Source organism: Emiliania huxleyi (genome assembly GCF_000372725.1).
Source record: "Emiliania huxleyi CCMP1516 chromosome Unknown EMIHUscaffold_20, whole genome shotgun sequence".
NCBI lineage: Eukaryota > Haptophyta > Isochrysidales > Noelaerhabdaceae > Emiliania > Emiliania huxleyi.
The window spans coordinates 686515-703695 of NW_005200600.1; the positions used below are offsets into that span (position 1 = coordinate 686515).

At 65.1% G+C, this 17181-nt stretch overlaps 5 protein-coding genes across 5 annotated transcripts in view; 3 read left to right on the forward strand and 2 right to left on the reverse strand.

Annotated features, from left to right (window-relative positions):
* EMIHUDRAFT_434663 (hypothetical protein) overlaps window positions 1-597 on the forward strand; it is a 1423-nt gene extending 826 nt beyond the window's left edge. Inside the window, exon 2 of the mRNA XM_005781716.1 lies at window positions 85-597. Coding sequence (XP_005781773.1) covers window positions 85-134 — 50 coding nt within the window. The 3' untranslated portion in view covers window positions 135-597. The remainder of the gene's footprint in view (window positions 1-84) is intronic.
* A 2119-nt stretch (window positions 598-2716) lies between these two features.
* On the reverse strand, window positions 2717-4886 carry EMIHUDRAFT_449871 (hypothetical protein; the record flags this gene model as incomplete). The annotated part of the gene is made up of 8 exons (XM_005781717.1): window positions 4394-4886; window positions 4166-4324; window positions 3917-4091; window positions 3797-3849; window positions 3590-3655; window positions 3179-3242; window positions 2909-2957; window positions 2717-2843 (listed from the first exon to the last, which is right to left on the reverse strand). Coding segments are annotated over exons 1-8 (1143 nt in total), but the record flags the coding sequence as incomplete, so codon positions are not given.
* Window positions 4887-6252: 1366 nt separating this feature from the next.
* EMIHUDRAFT_434665 (hypothetical protein) lies at window positions 6253-8919 on the forward strand. Its single transcript, XM_005781718.1, has 7 exons — window positions 6253-6370; window positions 7221-7368; window positions 7408-7516; window positions 7799-7847; window positions 7934-7996; window positions 8249-8302; window positions 8373-8919. Exons 1-7 carry the CDS (start codon window positions 6284-6286, stop codon window positions 8814-8816), a joined length of 954 nt encoding a protein of 317 aa, XP_005781775.1. The 5' UTR covers window positions 6253-6283; the 3' UTR covers window positions 8817-8919.
* Window positions 8920-12639: 3720 nt separating this feature from the next.
* Window positions 12640-14648, forward strand: EMIHUDRAFT_353280 (hypothetical protein; the record flags this gene model as incomplete). The annotated part of the gene is made up of 2 exons (XM_005781719.1): window positions 12640-12848; window positions 12933-14648. Coding segments are annotated over exons 1-2 (1747 nt in total), but the record flags the coding sequence as incomplete, so codon positions are not given.
* Window positions 14649-14720: 72 nt separating this feature from the next.
* Window positions 14721-15698, reverse strand: EMIHUDRAFT_203978 (hypothetical protein; the record flags this gene model as incomplete). Its single annotated transcript, XM_005781720.1, has 1 exon — window positions 14721-15698. The coding sequence occupies one exon, from the start codon at window positions 15696-15698 to the stop codon at window positions 14721-14723; it is 978 nt and encodes a 325-aa protein (XP_005781777.1).
* Window positions 15699-17181: the final 1483 nt, after the last annotated feature.

Sequence of the window (17181 nt, forward strand, 5' to 3'; positions counted from 1 at the left end):
CCCCCCCGCCCCCCCGCCCCCCGCCCCCCGCCCCCGGCCCCCCGCCCCCGCCCGCCCGCCTGAGCTCCCCCCCCTCCCCCTTTCAGTCCTACAAGTCCGCGCCAAAGCCCTCGCCAAAGCCCTCCCTGGTGTGATTCGGTCGACAATGGCCCGGAGCTGTTTGTCCCACGGCGGTTTGGGGCGGGGATAGGGAGGCCGTAAAGGCGCGCAGCAGGCGGGAGGCCGCAGCGGGTACATGGCCCATGGCCCATAGGTACGTCGCCGGTGATGCGCATCGATGCGGAGAGAGCCATCGCCTTAGAGAGGCCTGTCGGGAGAGGTGTGCCGTGTCTGAGGGTGCGCTGTCCCACCTCAGAGGCTCTTGTACCTTGTGCCCGCCTCATTAACTCTCTCTGTTACAGTCGAGACCGCGAGCAATCTCTCTCGTAGCACTCGTGCGTACCGTACCCACACCTCTCACGCTCCGCAAAGGACCAACCAGTCGCCACACACACACACACTCCGCGCACCGCGGACCGCGCACTTCCCACGAGGCACACGACACAAACACGACACAAAGAGTGAAGAGTGTAAAAAAAAAGCAACCCGAGAGAGGCAGAGGGTCAAGGCGTCGCATCTCACGGCGTCACGCTCACGGCACACGGGCGGCACCGCGCACCCCCGCCCTCCCCCCCAGCCCCACACTCCACAACGGAACAGCGCACAGCGGTCGTGACTGGTGACTCACGTGTGTGTGAGTCGTGTGAGAGCGTGTGACCGTGCTCCGTGGTGTGTTTTCGGCCTTTTCCGATTTCCCGGCGCAGGAGACATGCGCGGCTCAGACGACAGACGACCACACGCAGCTCAGCCAGCTCACACAGGCCGCGAGCAGACAGCGCCTGCTGGCCATCTCGAGACATTCGCAAAGAACGCTAGCTACATGGGAGGGCTTCGTGAAGGATGGATTGAAAAACATTCGAACAAAGAAGAGGCGACGGGAGGAACCGGCAGAGGATGCAGTGACGTGACACACACACACACACACACACACACACACACACACACACACACACACACACACACACACACACACACACCGCTCACCCACGCGCACCGGGCCTTGCACTTTGAATGCCGTGGGGCTCCTGTCGTTAGACGTGGAGACGCGAGGAGGTTGCCCCCCCTTGCCCCACCACCTCGTGTGTGTGGTCTGTGGAGAAGTTTACCTTACCTTACCTTACCTCACACAGGCAGAAGAGGCACCGCAAAAACTCCACGAGTTCTCGCACAGTCACGCACAGCCACACGCGACACCCGGACACAGCGCACACGTATACACGCGCTCGGAAAAGCCAAAAGTGTGAAAAGACAGCCCCCGACAGCCGAGACACGAATATCCGCACACAATCACTTCACGACGCTTCTTACCGAGACTCGGGGCAGCGGGCTCCTGCGCGGCCCGGATGAGCGGTAGGCCTCGTCGCCGCCAGCCTCGGCTCTGGCCCTGGCGCGAGCGGGCGTCCCCCACCGCCTCCGCCCGCCCGCGGGGCTGCACGCGCCCCCCGAGCCGGAGCTTCGGCCGGAGCTCGATGCATGTGAGGCGCGGCCGAGAGTGGGCGAGCCGGGGCCGCGCCCGGACCCGAGCCGCCACCACCTCCCTCCCCTCGCGGGGCCAGACGTGCTCGCCACGTCGTCGCTGAGCGTGCTGCTGCTGGCCGCCTCATCGTCCGCCTCTGCAGCCGGCGGGCTCGCCCCCAGCAGCCGCAACTGCCTCCTCAGGTCCTCGTTCTCCTTGCGGAGGCTGTCGGCGCTCCGGAGCGCCGAGCCGCTCTCTCGAGGAGAGGATGGGCGGGAGGCGGCGGGGGAGCTCGCGGCGGAAGTGGCGGCGGAAGTGGCGGCGGAAGCGGCGGAGGTGGCGGCGGAGGTGGCGGCGGAGGTGTGGCGTGACGAGGACGGCGACGTCATCTCCGAGAAGTAGCCGCCCGCGTCTGCGATGGAGTCGTCGGCTGCAGCTGCTGCGGTGGCGGCGGAGCTGGCGGGAGGGGCGGAGGCAGTGGAGGTGGCAGCGGCGGTGGGGAGTGAAGCGGAGGCGGCGGCGGCGGCGAGGAGGATGACGGCGGCAGCAGAGGCCTGCGACGACATCTTTCGTCCGGCGAGCAGAGGCGTGTCTGCAGCGTCCTCGGCGCGCGACACTTCGGCGAGCGCCTGATGGACCGATGGAGGGGCTGCGTTACTCAATCACTCAACGGGCGTCCCTCGGCGCAGGACTGCTCGGCGAGCGCCTCGCGTCGGACCGCCCAGAGAGCGCCCGCCTTGGCCAGCTCCTCGGTGGGGGGAGGCGCCCCGTCGGCGGTGCGCATCAGCCGGCGCTGCGCCTGCCGAGCAGAGCACGCCTCGTGCGGACTCACGAGCTACGGATGCAGCTCTGACCGCAGCCGAGTACGTGTGCACTGCTTGCTCGAATACAGGTGTGCTCTCCTCCGCATCTGGAGTCCCAAACCCGCCGCAGCTCCGCCGCACTCAGCTCGAGCGTGTTCCTGCCCCTCCTGCGCCCGCCACCGCCGCCGCCGCCGCGGCGGGCGACCGCGGCAGCCCTCGCGCGCTGCTGCACACCTCCGCTCGGCACGTCACGGCCGCGCCTCCTCGGCCGCCTCACGCCCCCCGCCTCCTCGCCCTCCTCCTTGCCCTCCGCATCGCCCTCCGCCCCCGCGCCCTCCGCCGCCTCCGCCGCCTCTGCCGCCTCCGCCGCCTCCGCCTCCTCGCCCTCCTCGCCCTCCTCGCCCTCCTCCCCCGCCGCGCCCGCCCGCGCCACCCGCTCCGCCAAGCAGTACAGCGCGTCGCGCCCCTCCAGCGGCGCGCGGTACCTGCTCGCAGCGAGTCGTGAGAAGAGACGCCGTTCACAGCTCGCCACTCCGCCAAGCCGCATCACCCGGGCGGCAACGCTCGCTCGGCAGGCGCCTCGGCGGCGGCGGCGGCGCCTGTCGAGCGATCAGAGACGCGGTGACGGCCTCTGTGACGGCCGCTAGGCCCTTGAGAGCGATCACGAGACGGCCGCTAGGCCCTTGAGAGCGATCACGAGACGGCCGCTAGGCCCTTGAGAGCGATCACGAGACGGCTGCTAGGCCCTTGAGAGCGATCACGAGACGGCGCAGAAGCGGCCAGGCGACGCCAGCTCCAATCTCGGCGTGATCTCGGCTACTCTCGGCGCCGCGAAGCAGCTCGTCGCTGGTCGGCCGCCGCTGCTGCTCCTTACGCAGGCAGGCCTGGGGACAGGTCCGGCAAACTTCGTGCGTGGTGGTTGCGTGCGTGTGCGTGTGCGTGCGTGTGCGTGCGTGCGTGCGTGCGTGCGTGCGTGCGTGCGTGCGTGCGTGCGTGCGTGCGTGCGTGCGTGCGTGGCACACCTCGATCAGCAGCAGCAGCGGCGCGGAGCACTGGCGGCGGGCGGCGGGCGGCGGGCCATGCGCGATCTGCAGCATCGCCGCCATCGGCGCGGAGACGTCGGCAAGGGGCGGAGTGCCGTCGAGGAGCTCGATGAGGGTGATGCCGAGCGACCAGATGTCGGAGGAAGCGCCGCACGCCTCGCATAGTACATCAAGTGACATTATAACACATGACACATATCATATGCATATGGCCAGATGTCGATATTGGCGCCGCGCGCCTCGCCCGTGATGACCTGGCCGGGGGGGGGGGGGGGGTTGGCGGGCCAAGGGCAAGGGGGAAAGGGCTGTGAGGGTGAAGGTGAAGTGGCCACCTCCGGGGCCATCCACTGGGGGGTCCCGGGGACTAACTCACCCTCACCCTAACCCTATGTCACCTCCGGGGCCATCCACTGGGGGGTCCCGGTGACGCTCGAGGCGGAGAGGTCGCCTGTTCACAGCTGGAGGTGTGAAGAGCGAGCCTCCTCCCGGTGGCGCTGAAGGAGGGGAGAGGTCTCCGATGCAGCTCGAGACGCCAAAGTCTGCGATCTTGACCACCCCTCCCCGGGTGAGGAGCAGGTTGCCGCCCTTGACGTCACGGTGCAGCGTGCCCCGCTCCACGTGCAGGTACCGCAGCCCCTGCAGCACGTCGTGCGCAGCGGCGGCCGCCTCGGCGTCCGAGGGAGGCCCCACCTAGAAGAGAGAGGAGAAACGGCTCCGAGCGCGCCCCGAGGAGGGTCTGCCCAGCGTGCTAGACATGTCCCCACCGCCCTCACGACCTCTTGCAGCGAGCCGCGCTCGCAGAGCTCCAGCAGCACCCACACCTCCCCCGCACCGGGGAGCGGGAAGGCGCCCAGGAACGGGACGATGTGCGGGTGCGAGAAGGAGCGCAGGAGCAGGATCTCGCGCTCGAGCTCGAGCTGCACCTTTCATCAGATTCACACAGCTCCCAACAAGAGCCATACCTGATCTCGCGCCTCGAGCTCGAGCTGCACCTCGCCCGGCGCGAGACCCTCCTGCAGCGGCACTATCTTGACGGCGACATCGCGCCCGGACCCCTCGCGCCCGCGCCAGACGGAGCCGTAGCAGCCGCCGCCCAGCTTGTCCAGCAGCCTCGGTGCCTCTGGCCCAGGCTGCGGCTGGCCGCCGACCCCGACACCGGCCCGGACTGCCGCAGCCGCCTCGTCGCGCTTGGCCGTCGCCAGAGAATACAACCGAGGTGGCAGTTCGGAATGTCTCGCGGCTGCGAGGAGCCTCGTGTACAGCGCCAGTGCTGGAGCCGGCATGTGCAGCTTGAGGAGCATGTTTGCGGCCGACAGCGCGAAGCGCGGCTCACCTGGCACCATCCGACGCGCTGCGTCGAAGCAGCGGAGCGCTTCGCGCGTGTCACCGTTCCGATTCAGCTCGAGGCCCTCCGCGTTGAGCGCGGCGGCCCTCCGCCTCATGAATACGAAGAGAAGGGACTGCCGGACCGGCCTGTGGCTTGCCTCAACAAGGTCCAACTGTTGCGCTCGGTAGCTGGCGCATTTCTTCCCGGCGTGCAATAGCCTCTTGCGACGCAGGTTCCGACCCTCTGCGTGGCCGACTCACACAGCGAGCCTTCCTGTCTCTCTGCTGCCGATTCATCGGTGGTGCTCAGTGGCCCTCAGTCAAGATATTGTAGAGACCGACCATATGCGCAATATCTTGACTGAGAGCTATTAATTAAGCCCCGTTCGACGATCGGTAGCCTCACCGCGGGTCGCGCCGCTGTGCAGCGAGAGCCAGGCTCGCCCGGCGAAGGTGACCAGAGAGCGCTCAACAAATACCAGAAAAAATCAGGGAGCCTCAGAGAGTGCCACTGCCACCACCCAGGCCGCGGGAGCCGATCGATCGGCTGCGCCGAGGACAGCTCCCTCAGTGTGCTCCGCGGCACCAGTGTGCGTCGCGGCGCCGTCCAGCCACTTTGGCGGCCAGCCACGGACGAGTTCTTCGACTCTGAAGGAAAGGTACTAGTAGCGTAGTAGGATGAGATTATGAAAAACGCCGGAATCCGTCTGAAAGGTATTTTCATGCTCTATTGACTGGGGGGCGAAAAAATCCTCCGCCAAATATTTTCACAGCGGGCGTGATTCACAGCCTTGTTATTGAGAAGAAAGGTAGGTAGGTAGAAAGGTGAAGAACAGCCAGGCTCGGACTGGACACCAACGCGGAGAAGAAAATACCTCTTATGGTTCACACCCAAGCATGTAGAGTGAAGCATCAGTGAGCTGGCTGGTCGGTGTGTTCCTCGTGTGGCCCGCCTTGCGTGCTGGGAGGAGCAGGGAGAGACTGACTGCTGGCGACCGAAGGACATGGGTGCTCAAGGCCTTCACACCCACCGGCAGTGCTCGCGGTCCTCTCTGCGCCTCCGCCTCGAGCGGAGGTCGGGCGCCGCCGCCGCTGCCACTGCTCCGCCTCCACGGCATGCCGACGCCTCTGAGGCCGCCGAAGCAGTGCTCCATTCGCTTGCGGAGCTGTTCGCAGCACGCGGCTGGCAGCCACCTCCAGCCGCACGGCGCGACGGTGGGCTGTGGCTCCTGACGCGCGAGCAGCTCGCTGCACTGCCTCCGCCGCAGATGGCCGCCGCCGCATACGGCACACCATGCTTCGAGCCGTACTTTCGCTGCGAGCGCGCGCTTCCCGTCGCGGACTGCCGGCGGCGGGCGGGCGGGCCGCTGCCGGCGGCGGCACTAGAGCTGGTGCGCGCCGGCATGTGCTGCGTGCTCGACGGCGCGCGGCTGTGGCCTGCGGCCGAGGACAGGTCCCTGGCTGAAGACATGTTCCTGCCGCTAGGACCCTACCCTAACCCTGACCCTAACCCTCAGGTGGGGCTCCGCGGCGTACCTGCGAGAGGAGCTCAAGGGATGCGCTTGCGCCGTGCTCTCGTCGCCCGCAACCAGCCGCCGCTTCTCGTACTGGTTCGACCAGGAGAGCACCTCTGCCCGCGCCTCGTCCGGGTTCAGAGAAGGGGTCAGAGAAGGGTCAGAGAAGCTTCCTGCACTCCTCCCAGGCGAGCCACTCCGACCGCGTCTCTGCCGGGTACGAGGCGAAGCCGCTGGCGAGCGGCGGACTCAAGAGGGAGCAGCGGCGCGAGGCCGTCCGCGAACCTTCTCGGAACCTTCCGGCAGGTGAGCAGCCTCACGATGAGCATCGGCGAGTACCTCGACTCCGCGCAGGCGCAGCTCCCACCCGCGTTGCCCCGACCGCCGCCGCCGCTTCGACCGCCGCCGCGCTCGCCGCCGCCCTCGCCGCTACCTCCGCCGCCGACGCCGCCCTCGCCGCCGCCGCCGCCCTCGCCGCCGCCACCGTCGGGCTTCGCCGCGAGCCGCGCCCTGCTCTCGCCGCCGCCTCCACCACCACCGCCCTCGCCGCCCGCATGACCGCCACTCCTTCGAGCACAGGCGGGTCCGAGCCACGGCCGCCGCTGCCTCTACCTGCAGCAGTCGGTCCTGCAGGCCGCCCGCTGAGATGTGTCGAGATGTCGAGATGTGTCGGTCCTGCCGGCGCCAGCAGGAGGGTCCCACGCCACCGCCGCAGCGGTAGGGGTGGGAGCTGCTCCTGCGACCCACCTCTTCACTGGGAGGCGTCCGCTCTCTGTATGCGATGCGCAGGAGCCTGCCGACGGCTCGCTTAATTAACTAATAATTACTAATTAATTAGCAGGCGCCTGCCGACGGCTCGGTCCAGCAAGGAGCCCTCCTGCCCTGCGCCGGCTTGGGCGAGGGGATGAGGCGCGCCCGGGATGGACCTGCCCGCCTTCGACTCCCTGGCCCGGCCCTGACCCTGGCCTCTGGCCCTAGGCGCGACATCGGGAGCGGGATCGACCTGCAGGCCGTTCGGGCGCTTGCCGAGGCGGGCGGCTTCGGCCCGTGGCAGCGCTGCCAGCTCTTTGTCGGCGGCGCCTCTGCCGCAGGCGCGCGAGTCCTCCGCCAGATCAGCAAGTTGCGAAGTGGAGCGAGCCCGCAACTGTGTCGCAGCTTTCTTGCAGGCGCGCGGTCGATACTCCATTTCGACCAGTACGACAATTTGTTCGTGCAGATCTCGGGCTGGAAGCGGTTCCGCGTCTACGACCCGCAGCAGACGAGGCGCCCCTGCCCGTACACCCGAGTACGGCCAGACGGACCTCACTTCTCCCACGTCGGGCACCTTCTCCTCCCACATTGGCACCTACCGCCCCTGTGGTCCTTCTCCTCCCACATTGGCACCTACCGCCCACCTGCAGACTGGTCCTTCTCCTCCCACATTGGCACCTACCGCCCACCTGCAGACTGGTCCTTCTCCTCCCACATTGGCACCTACTACCGCCCACCTGCAGACAGGTCTGGCCCGGCGTCTCTCGTCCTCGCGGTCCTCTCAACCTACCCTAACCCTAACCCTAGGTGCCTCTACCCGTTCCCGATCCACCACCCGCTCGACACACGCGCCCAGGTGCCGCCGCCTCTGAGGCGACCGACCGACCGCCGCTCTCTCGGGGCCCAATCTCGGCTGATCTCGGGTCTGCTCGGCTGCCGCAGGTCGACCTCGAGGCTCCCGACCTGGCCGCCTTCCCGCGCCTCTCCGAGGCGGTCTGCAGCGAGGCAGCCCGCCCCTTCCAAGCCCGCCCCTTCCAAGCCCGCCCCTTCCAAGCCCGCCCCTTCCAAGCCCGCCCCTTCCAAGCCCGCCCCTTCCAAGCCCGCCCCTTCCAAGCCCGCCCCCCTCTGAGCCCGCCGCCACCAAGCCCGCCTCGGCCCTCACCGCGGCCGCTCTCGCCGCCGCCGCCGTCGCCCCCACCGCCCAACCCGCTGCCGCCGTCGCCCACCCCCTCCCTCGCCGCCCCCGTGCGCCCAAAGGTGCTGCTTGGCCCCGGCCAGGCCCTCTTCCTCCCCGCCTACTGGTGGCACGAGGCTCCACGCGCCGCACGATCGCCTCGCCCGAGATCGGCCCGAGATCGACCCGAGAACGGCCCGAGACTAGGTCGTGACCGAGCCCCACGACGGCCTCACCGTCTCGGCCAACTTTTGGTTCGCCGCCGTCTACCGCCTCCTCACGCCGACCCGCCCGCTGGTGCCGTCGATGCAGTGCGAGCTCGCGCGCCAGCTCGAGTACCTCGTCTCGGACTGCCTCTCCGACCGCGCGCGCCTCGTCCCCGCCTTCTTCTCCGCGCTCCGCGCCGCGGTCGAGGCGGTCCACGCCGCGGCGGACGCGCGCTCCGCCGCCGCAGATGCGGCGAGGGCGGACGCGGCGGCGAGCGAGGCGCTGCACGCGCGGCGGCCTGCTGGAGTCGTGCCGCAGGAGTGGCAGGGCTTGTTTGAGTACGTGGTCCGCCAGCTCGGCTCGCTCGTCGGGCACGGGAGCGTGCTCCGCTTCTGCCTCGACTTGCTCGACGGCGGCCGGTTCGCGCGGTTAACTCTGGGGTGAGGCGGCGGCGGGGAGGTGAGAGGTGCCGCGCGCGAGCATGGACGCGACGGCTCCTAAAGTCTCCAGATACAGTATTAAACGCATCTCTGCCGGAGTGTGACGATATCGCCAAAGTCACAGCCCCCGAAACCTCTCAGGCAGCCGCCCCGTCCCCCCGAAACCGCGAACAAGGCGGTTGCAGGGCCGAGCGTTGTTGATCTCTGGGTCAGTGGGCGCCCGCCCGCCGCCTCTGAGGGGGTCGGGCCCCCCCTAGACTGAAAACAAAAACAAAATGTAGAACCGTCAAAAACAGCCTGCGAGAGCGGCGCTGCGCGCCGCCTACTTCGTGCGGCGGGTCGTGAGTCGGACCCCCACGTGCATGCCACGACCACGGCATCCAAAAAATGGAAAAGTAGACCATAGTCGGATGGGCACGAACCCGCGCAGCGCCGGCTTTGAGCCACACGCTGCGCCTTCCTAGATGTCCATTGTGACCCGATCGTCATCTTTTTCGTCAAAGCCAGCTTCATCGTGGCCGTCGCCACCCTCGCCGCCGTCTCGCCGCCGTCTCGCCTACGACGTCGCCGCCGTCGCTATCAGGCCCATTCATGATGCAGGCCCAGCCCACACCCCTGGCTCCTATGCCGACGTGTCCCGCGTGCTCCCCCGTCCGCCGATGTCTCTGCTGCCGCCCCTGCAGCGGGCCCTTCTCGCCGCCTTCGCTGCCGCTGCTCGCTGTCGGCTCGTCATTTTTCTGTCTACGGTCATATGGGGGCGCCATCGCTGTTCTCTTTCTCTCTCCTGGGGTTAGCTCCAAGCTGCCGTGTCGGGGACGCCGCCCCCTCGGCTCCCCCCCCCCCCCCCCTTCTCCGCTGAACTGCATGCTGCGATTCTCCCCCCTTGTCCCAGGAGCCAGGTGCGTGTGTCTAATCGTAGTGGGGGCCCTGGCCCCCCTCTGTTTTCTGTTTTCTGTTTTTCAAAACGCCCGCCCGCCCGCCACCCCGAGGCGGCTCGGCCCCCCACTGACCCAGAGATCAAAAACGCTCGGCCCAGCCAGCCCAGCCACCCCGCCCCGTCACCTCTTGAAAGAGCGCCATCAAGGTCTCGTCGTCCACCTCTCCCGGCCCGCCTCCTCAGCCTGCTTCATCACCAACCTGATTTTATCGGCGCCGCCGCGCTGATTCGCGCGTCCTCGGACATGACTCCTGCTACCCTGAGCCGCGGTGGTACGTGCGTTCCCTCGGGGAGAGTATCAGTAGTAAGCGCCGTCGTCTTTTTCGTGGGACCCCGCCGAGAGGCGAGAGGCTCTATTACACCCTTTTACGCACACACACGATGTGTGAGAGGGCACACATGCACAATCATGTTCATGTTCATGTTCATGTTCATGTTCATGTTCATGTCATGTTGTGCATGTGCATGTCATGCGCATGTGCATGCGCATGTGCATGTGCATGTGCATGTTGCATGGTGCATGTCCACACAACAACATGAACATGAGCATGTGCAACATGCACATGTGCATGCACATGTGCGTGTGCACATAGGGACGGTGTATCAGTCGCCTTATGCCACCGTTGCATATCCGCGACTGATACACCGTCGCATAGGCGCACAGACCTGCGCACAGACCTGCGCACAGACCTGCGCGGCCGGTGACGTGACAATGATCAAACATCAATGTGGTACACACACACATCCTACTCTTTACTCACAAAGCCTACTCTGTGCGAGTGTGTCCACTGACACACACAGCTTTCGGGTCGGTGGGTCACTGCCCCCCCCCCCCCCCCGCCCGCAAAAAAGAGGCGAATTCTTTTAGGGGCTCGTGGTGCCATGGTGAGCAGGGCCAGCGCACGACCCGCGCGCGCCGCCAGTCATCGCCCGCACGCCGAGGGCCGGGGAGAGCGCACCAGACGATTGGGATCGGGTTGCTCGTAGCTATGTTGCGACGTTTGGAGTTTTTTTACCTCGCCCACGCGCAGGGGCTGCTCAGAAAATGGTGCACCGCCCGTGCTGCGCACACCCAGTCATCGCCCGCACGCCGGGACACGCGCTCTTCCCTCAGACACCCACTCACCCACTCACCATCTCGCGGCATGCACGGTGACAAGGAGAAACCAGAGCTCACCCGGCAGTACAACGAGGGGTACAAGGTCGACCTCGCGGAACCCCACGCTGGCCCGGGAGGATGCGATGAGGTGAATGAAGTCAAGCTCTGGACACCCCTCCTCAAGACCTCCTCGGCGGGCGTTGGCAACGCCTCGAGCGGCGGCACGCCCGCCTCCGTTGGCCACTCCTACGCCTTCGGCAACACCGAAGAGAAGGCCCGCCGCCTAAACATGGGCTGCAAGGCGCGCGGGCAGCCCGGCCAACCCTTCGACCACAAGAACGGCCACGGCTACGTCAAGGCGCATCGCGGTTTCTACCACGACGCGATCTTTGTCAAGCGCAACAAACTTCAACCTGCTGCTCCACGAGACGTTCGGCGGCGGCTTCTCGCCCACCGCCGTTCTCAAGCTGCGCCGCCTCGCGCGCAAAGCCGCGCGCGGCAGCGTCGACCGCACGGCCTACTCGCCCAAGTACTCGCTCTCTTTTATGTCCCACCATGCAGAGCGCATCTCTCTCTCTGTTGTGCGAGGCGTGAACCGCGCCATTCGCTCTCACCTGGCAACCCTGTCTGCACGTCTCGCGCGCGCGTGAACAGGGCTCCAGGCCCCAAATGACGTGTGAGTGTTAGAGTTGTTTGGTATTGCTAAAAAATCTCTCTCTCATGTGCATGTGCAGAGAGAGATTTTTATTAACATGTGCATGTGCATGTGCATGTGCATGTGCATGTGCATGTGCATGTGCATGTGCATGGTGCATGTCCACACAACAACATGGGCATGTACATGTGCGTGTGCACATAGGGACGGTGTATCAGTCGCCTTATGCCACCGTTGCATATCCGCGACTGATACACCGTCGCATAGGCGCACAGAGCTGCGCACAGACCTGCGCACAGACCTGCGCGGCCGGTGACGTGACAATGATCAAACATCAATGTGGTACACACACACATCCTACTCTTTACTCACAAAGCCTACTCTGTGCGAGTGTGTCCACTGACACACACACGCTCTCGGGTCACTGGGTCACTGCCCCCCCCCCCCCCGCCCGCGAAAAAGAGGCGAATTCTTTTAGGGGCTCGTGGTGCCATGGTGAGACCGTGCAGCGGGAGGCAAGTCTGCGCTACTTTCACATTCAGGGCTCGTCCCTTCCCCGATCGCAGCGACTTGCTGTCTTTTCCCATCTTAATTCGCGTTCGTTCCTTTGGCTTTGCCGTCGCGTCAGCTCTCCCCCCGTCTCAAACTCGTCGTATCGGAGCAAGAAGCGCGTTAGGGGGTCGTCCTCCTGTAGCTCCCCTACTCTGATCGCGCTCGCCCCGTGTCCGTATCCCACAAACAGCTCGTAGCTTTCGTCCTGCCAGTTTATGTGTCTCTGGGGCGCCCCCTCTGGGAACAACGTCTCATCCGCCCCGAGGCTCCCCTCCTGTCGCTCCCTCTCCTGTCTCTCCATCATATTTTCCATCGCGTCCGCCGTGATCTTATTTTGCTCGGGTATCTCCTCCTCCCATGTCGCGTTCGTATCGAGGCCCGGGGTCCCCTCCAGCTTTATCACTCGATTGTCCCCGTCCTCTCTCGACCCCAGGTGCGTGCCGCTGTCTTGCGCCGGTTTCTTCCCTCCGAGGTAGAGCGTCCTGGCCTTCCCCTCCACTCGGATGTCCTCTCGGAGTACCAGTGAATTCTCAAAATCAAAGCGGCGCGCGGTTTGGCCGAGGGGTTAGCGAAAGGCCGCGCCCCTGAGGATCCGCTCCCCACTTAGTACAACGCTCACATGCCGCCCACGCCCACGCTGCCGAAGCCGAGGCATGCGTACCTGGCGCAAAAGCGCAAGGAGCACCAGCAAGCGGGCAAAGACGCTTCATCGAGCACCTACGACTACATTGTCATCGGTTCTGGCCCGGCGAGCGCGGGCTTTATCAACAAGCTCCTCAGCCTCAAGCGAGAGGCGCGCATGAACCTCCGCCGCCGTCGCCACCGCCATGTGTCGCCTGGCGGCCGTGCAGCAATCCCCTCCCGCCCCGCCTTGCAGGTCTCGGTGCTCTGGTTCGAGGAGGGAGAGCGAATCGGCAAGTATGGGCAAGGAATCGTCGGCTGGCCTGATGAGCTTCAGCCGCAAATAAGCAAGGGCAACATCCCTGACCACCGCTTCACCACTCGTAACTGGCTGCGCGCGCGCTCATGGAAGGGATTTGGAGGTGGCGACGCGATGAACTCTGGCGGTCCCAACTACCTCGGGCTCCAGCAGGATGACACCGTTCTGGAGCCCAATGTATGGGAGCTTCGCAACCAAAACATTATCGAGGGGAAGAGCTCGTTCGGGACCACCCCGCTCGGGGACCGCTTCATCGGCGCGTTCCAGGGCGCCGAGGGGTTCGTTGGCTACGAGATGCAGACGCCCCTCCCCACAGACGCGCCGGCCATCTCCATGGCCGGGAGCGGCTTCGTCGGCTACCCCAGCAGCATCTACCCGAGCAGCCAGCGGCGCAATTTCCTGGCGGATAGGCTCGCGCAGGAGTTCTCGGCCGGGCCGGGCCGCCGCTCCCTCCATCTTCGCACCAAGGTTGTGCGACTGCTGGTAGAGGAGGCGCCTGATGGAGGCAAGCGAGTGTCCGGCGTCGCCGTGCTGCCGCCGGGCGGGGGTGGCGAGGTGGTCTACCGCGCTCACTCCACCATCCTCTCCGCGGGCATCTTTGGCACCTTCTCCCTCCTCGTCGACTCTGGCATCGGGCCGCCCGAGGCGCTGGACACGCGCGGCATCTCTCCGAGCCGCCGCGTCATCGAGAACCCACACATCGGCAAGGAGGTGGGCGACGAGGTGATCGTGACGTGCCTCTTTGTGGCCGCCGAGGACCAGGGCGGGCCGCCGCCGCAGGGTCGCGTGGCACCCCTCGTCGGGGCTCGAGCCGGCGACCAGTTTTTGCGGCGGACGGCGCTCGTGGTCTGGGCCCGCGGGCTGCCCACCATCTTTGCGCTCATCACGCGCATGTGGCTCGTCTTCCGGCTCTTGCTCACGCCCTTTGCTCGGAACTGGTCCTACATCTCCGTCTCGCTCGACTCGCTCGACCCCGTCACCCGCAAGCCAACCATGGCGCTCAGGGCGACGAAGCATTCTGTCGAGGTTGACGACTCGCGGCTCGACTTCACCCCGGAGATGATGGGGTGGTACGAGAGCCAACTGCCGGCACTCAAAGAGTTCTTCCGCCTCAACAACGAGGCGCCGCAGAGCTGCTGGCGCCGGTGGCACCGCTTTTGGCTGAGGTTCCTGACTCCGCTCATTCACTCGTCCATTGGCCGCTGCGTTGGGATGCCGCCGGGCGTCACCGAGTGGAACCTCCACATCAAGCCTACAAAGAAGGAGCTGGGCACCTACAACCACTTTTACGGCGGCTGCCAGCCCGTTACCGTGCTGAACGACAAGTTTGAGCTCTACCTGCATCCGCCCGCGCTTGGCAAGACCGCGGAGGAGAACCGCTGCCGGCCCGCACTGGCAGGACTGCACATTGCCGACGCATCCGTGATCCCACAGCTCACGCCCGGAGCCCCCTCGGCGACGGTGATGGAGTGGGGCATGCGCGTCGCAGACAGGCTGTGTTTCGTGGAGGGGGTTTAGCACTTCCCACATTTGTGGGAACTCAGACACCTCAACCGCTGAGAGAGCTCGCAGACGAGCGAAAATTCCTAGGCGCTCGCAGACGAGCGCATCGACAAAACACGTTAGAGTTCGTTAGAGTCGTTTGGTATTGCTAAAAATCTCTCTCTCTCTCTCTCAGATAAGTACAATAAGGCAGAGGACTGGGTGAGAATAGTTTGACCGCAGTTAGCCGGCTCGCTCCAGGTTGACGCCTCGCAGGTCTTGCACCACATGCCGCTTCGTCTCGTCGCGCAGCCACGCAACCTCGGCGTGGCGCACAAAGCCGCGCCGCAGCAGCCGCGTTGCGATCGAGACGCCCACCACCAGTCCAAAGACGCACAGGGCGGCGGCGGCGAGGAGCACCACAGGCCCGGCAAAGACGAAGCACTGGCAGTTCCGAGGCCACTGCACCTCAAAGTCGTTGGGGATCAGGCCGAGCGCCCAAGCGAGGATCGACGCCACTCCAAGCAGCGCACACAAAAGCAGCGCACCGGCGCCGAGCCACACGGACCACGGGCAAGCAGGGTTGTGCAGCGACAGCGACCCGCCGGTCGCCGCCGCGCTGTCGCCGTCTGGCGCATCGAGCCCGGCGCCCGGCAAAAGCAGCCTGGTCAGCTGCCGGGCAGTGGTGCTGTCGATGCCCAGGCCGGCGAGGCTGTCGGTGCCTCCTCGCTCCTCAACCTCGCGCGACAGCCACGCAGCGATCACGGAGCACAGCACAACTAGGCACGAGGCGATCGACGCGAGGAGAGCAATGTCTCGCGCTATCGTCAAGCGGTAGGCCAGCAGCTCAATCGGCTTGGCTTTGCGAGTGACCACCCGGTATCGAAACCTGCACGTCCCGCAGTGCGTAAAGGCGTTGCCGCGCCTTGTCGATCTCCAGGTGTCGAGGCACCGGCGGTGCACGAGGCGCGCAGAGCCAGAGCAGAGGCACGGCTGGATCATGCCGGTGCCGGCCTCGGTGTCCGGACACGAGCTGGGAAGCTCCTCGAAGCAGACACGACAGACGAGACCGCTCATCCTCAGCGGCGTGTTGCGGGAGGGAGGAAGCTTGGGCGGACAGACGAGAATTCTTTTTGTGTCGCCGTGTCCTGTTGCCTTGTCCGCTCGTGGCCTCGCAGAGCGCACGCAGGCTGGCGCATTTCCATTTGGACAAGTTGACATCGTCATCACGCAGCCAACGAAGATGCAAGAACCCCAAGTGCACCGATCCCAATCATCTGGCGGCCCGGTGGCCCGCTGGCTGGCTGGGCTGGGTGGGTGGGTGCGCTTCTTAGCTCCCCGGCCCTGGATGTGCGGCTACTGACTGCACTCCAAGTGCACCCGGTGACGCAGGGGCAGCTATTTCGGCCCAGGGCGCCTCTAAGCCTCTTCCACCTTCCGGGACGGTCTCACGGTCTCCGTTTGGGAGAGAGAGAGATGTGTGTCCGTTTGGGTAAAACACAAAGGAGAAATCGTCCGCGCGGGGAGTTGGGCTGTGACCCCTTGGCCTGTATCGCCCACCCTTGGGCGTCTGCCTCTTCCTATCTCGCTTCGCAGTCCCTTCCTCGTGCGGGCGCGCGCAGCGGGCCGGAGAGCCGAGAGTGTTGCAGACATGGTTGCGGAGCACTTGGAGTGCAGTTGGCGCAGCCACACACCCACGGCCGAGTGAATTCTCAAAATCAAAACGAAAAGCGGCGCGCGGTCTACGGAGCGATATTGATTCATGAACGTAGGCGAGAGGCTCTATTATCTTCTATTACACCCTTTTACGCACACACACGATGTGTGAGAGGGCACACATGCACAATCATGTTCATGTTCATGTTCATGTTCATGTTCATGTTCATGTTCATGTCATGTTGTGCATGTGCATGTCATGCGCATGTGCATGTGCATGTGCATGTGCATGTTGCATGGTGCATGTCCACACAACAACATGAGCATGTGCAACATGCACATGTGCATGCACATGTGCGTGTGCACATAGGGACGGTGTATCAGTCGCCTTATGCCACCGTTGCACATCCGCGACGATACACCGTCGCATAGGCGCACAGAGCGCGCACAGACCTGCGCACAGACCTGCGCGGCCGGTGACGTGACAATGATCAAACATCAATGTGGTACACACACACATCCTACTCTTTACTCACAAAGCCTACTCTGTGCGAGTGTGTCCACTAACACACACAGCTCTCGGGTCGCTGGGTCACTGGATCACTGCCCCCCCCCCCCCCCCCGCCCGCGAAAAAGAGGCGAATTCAGGGTTCGTGAGTGAAATTTCACCTTTTCACTTTCACATGTGAATTCGTGTGAATTTCACATGAAACGTTTCGGCCGCCCCCGTTTCACTGAAAATTTCACAAGTTTTAGAGCGAATGGTCCGGTTTGGGCCGAAACCAAATGGAGGAATCAGCGGTCCGTCGACACGAGCTCTCGGTGAATGCTTTGGGTTCTTCGGGCTAGGCAAGCAAGGGTTAGGGTTAGGGTTAGGGTTAGGGTTAGGGTTAGGGTTAGGGTTAGGGTTAGGGTCAGAGAGTTCAGGCCGTTGTGCAGCTCCTGAGAGCGAATGGTCCGGTTTGGGCCGAAACCAAAGGGAGGAATCAGCGGTCCGTCGACACGAGCTCTCGGTGAATGCTTTGGGTCTTCGGGCTAGAGGGTTAGG